General features: G+C 44.7%; 1 protein-coding gene across 1 annotated transcript in view; it reads right to left on the bottom strand.

Moving 5' to 3' along the window:
* The window catches only part of Fam217b (family with sequence similarity 217 member B), a 5,886-nt gene that overhangs the window by 1,417 nt on the left and 1,749 nt on the right, over window positions 1-2,720 (bottom strand). Inside the window, exon 2 of the mRNA XM_029468626.1 lies at window positions 9-606. Coding sequence (XP_029324486.1) covers window positions 9-606 — 598 coding nt within the window. The remainder of the gene's footprint in view (window positions 1-8; window positions 607-2,720) is intronic.

Genomic DNA, 2,720 nt, shown 5'->3' with positions numbered 1-2,720 from the left:
GCTCGGGCCTTCTCACACTGCACAGTCTGGACTTGCAGCCATTCTAGTTGAAGAAGTCTGTCTATGTACTTCCCAAGGAATCCCATGGCCCGAGGCAGGGCNTCACTCCTGCACTCTGTGTTCATAACAACAGCCATATCCCGGAGGTCCCAGGAGTTAAAAGGAGGTGGAAGAAAGTCAGGGTAGGTTTGTCTGGACTCTGCCTGGCTCAGCTCTGGGTGAAGACTGAAGGAAACCGGGTCTATCTCTTCGGCTCTGAGGTTGAGCTCTGGAGGCGTGAATGGAGAAGGGGGGATGGCCACTCTTTCTGAGTCTGACAGGTCACTGGCACTGTCCTCATCAGCACCCTTCATGATCTCCATGGAGTGGAAGTCAAGGAACAGCTTGCTTCCAGAGGCAGCCTGATACCTGGAGCTGAGCGCAGNCTGCTCCTGTATTCCTTCCGTGGGAACGGTTTCCATGAGTTTCTCTGCTGCTGGCTGGGAGATTCCAAGGAGGCTGCTCCTCAGCTGGGAGGAGACGTGGGGTCCTTGCGATCCACTCTGCCTTTTCCCCGAAGTAGTCTTTGAATGCTGTACTGGATTCCAAGATGAGCCAGCATTTATACTGCGATAAAAATGTCAAACCAGAGTCTAGTCATTGATAGCTAGAGAAAGAAGAGCCCCTGCTAACACTTCCATCATTATGACTGTGAGCCCTCCAGGTGCTTTCTAGACCTGGTTAGCACAANAGTTTCCCCTCTGTACTCTAGTCACGGCCAGTAGAGAATGACTACCCCAAATGTGGATACATACATACCATTTAATGGCAAGGATGAACATCTAAAAGCTTAACCTTTCTACAATGTGCTTNTTAAATATAATTTTAGAGCAATTGTGTATACCTCAAAAAATACTGCTTTTAAAATCTGCCCTAAGACTCTCCGTTTGTTCTATTAGTATTTGAAAATACTCAGAAATGCAGCTGGGAATGGAAGCACATGCCTTTAATTGCAACACTTAGGAGGCAGAGACAGGCAGATCTCTGTGAATTCAAAGCCAGCCAGGGATACCTTGTCTCAAATAAATAAATCATAAATAAATAACTCTTGGGAAATATTCAGACATAAAGCCCTCAGGCCCCCTTCATAGACATAATTTAGGGGAATTGTAGATACAATGTCAACTCAAAGTTTTGCAGGCTGTGCTGTGGATCAGTGATGGTTTATCTGCTTTGCATGTGCAAAGCCCCAAGTTTAACCCCTTCTACCTAAAAAATCTGGCCGGTTTTTCACTGATTTTTAAATGTGTTGGTATGCACATGTTTTAATGTGTGGGTATACATACACGCTTAACATATAGATATATGCGCATTTTAACGTGTGGGTATATGTATGTTTTAATGTGTGCATACGTGCATGTTTTTGCTTGTAGGTAAGTTCAGTGTGCGCACATACATGTGAAGCTCAAAGCTGATGTCATAAGTCATTCCTGATCAATCTTCCACCTAATCACTGAGGCAGAGTTTCTCAGTCAAACCCAGAGCTTATCCATAGGGGTCGTCTTTCTTTGAAATTTACTTTTCTTCTTTTAAATTATGCNTGTAGTGGGTGGATGCTTATATACATGAGACCACAGGAGACCGAGGAGGCCAAAGGCATGAGATCCTTTTACAGCTGGACTTAAGGAGAATTGTGAGCCACCTAATGTGGGTGCTGGGAACCAAACTTGGGTCCCCTGCAAGAGCAGAATGCATTCCTAAGCACTGAACCATGTCTCCAGCTAGATATGGCTGTCTTGCCAGCCAGCTTGTTCTGGGGTTCTTGTTTCTACCTTCCAAGGCTGGAATCGCATGTGATTTGACACGATAACCTGTCTTTATGTGAGTTCTTGGGGAACTCTGGTCCTCATCCTTGCCCAGCAAGCACTGACAGCACTAAACCAGTCCCAGTCCAGATTTCACGGTTTAACCACCAACTGGAAGAGACTCTGAACCAACCAAACTTCAGCATGTGGGTTTTTCACTGTTTGTTATGACCTATGCCAGGAGTCAAAAGTTTATTACTACCTTTTCAAACAGGAACCAGTCAGGAAAAACTGTGTTTAAAAAGACTAGAAGGGGAGACGAGACACACTGCCAGGTAAAAGCACCTGTCCCACTAACAACCTAGGTTTGACCCCTTTGACCCACAGAGTGGAAGGAGAGAACTGGCTCACTCAAGCTATTTTCTAAGCACACGTACACTGTGGCATGCATGCACATGCACACAAAATTAAAAAGAATGTAAAAAGAAAGAAGTACAGTCCTATGCTACCATGATAATGCAGTACAAATGGGACAGCCATCAAAGAGACGTAACAACATTGCTTCACCCCAATACACCATGAACTCCATCTAGAGTACTCTGCACTGAGGTATATTTTCACTTGAGTTGAAAATACCTTCTTCTTGGTTTATTTTCCGACCACATGTTCTTTAAAGGTGGCTTAAATACACACAAAATACACACTAAAGGTAATAATACTTCCTTATGACAGGAGTCAGACCAGGAGAAGTGGACAAGGGTACTTCCTGGGAAGCTGAGAGGAAGTGAGCAAAGGTACTTCCTGGAAGTTGAGAGGAAGTGAGCAAAGGTACTTCCTGGAAGTTGAGAGGAAGTGAGCAAAGGTACTTCCTGGAAGCTGAGAAGAAGTGAGCAAAGATACTTCCTGGAAGCTGAGAGGAAGTGAGCAAAGATACTT

The sequence above is a fragment of the Mus caroli genome, chromosome 2 (genome assembly GCF_900094665.2).
Source record: "Mus caroli chromosome 2, CAROLI_EIJ_v1.1, whole genome shotgun sequence".
NCBI lineage: Eukaryota > Metazoa > Chordata > Mammalia > Rodentia > Muridae > Mus > Mus caroli.
Note: the sequence above shows the minus strand (reverse complement) of the source record. Positions and strands in the feature narration are given on the sequence as shown.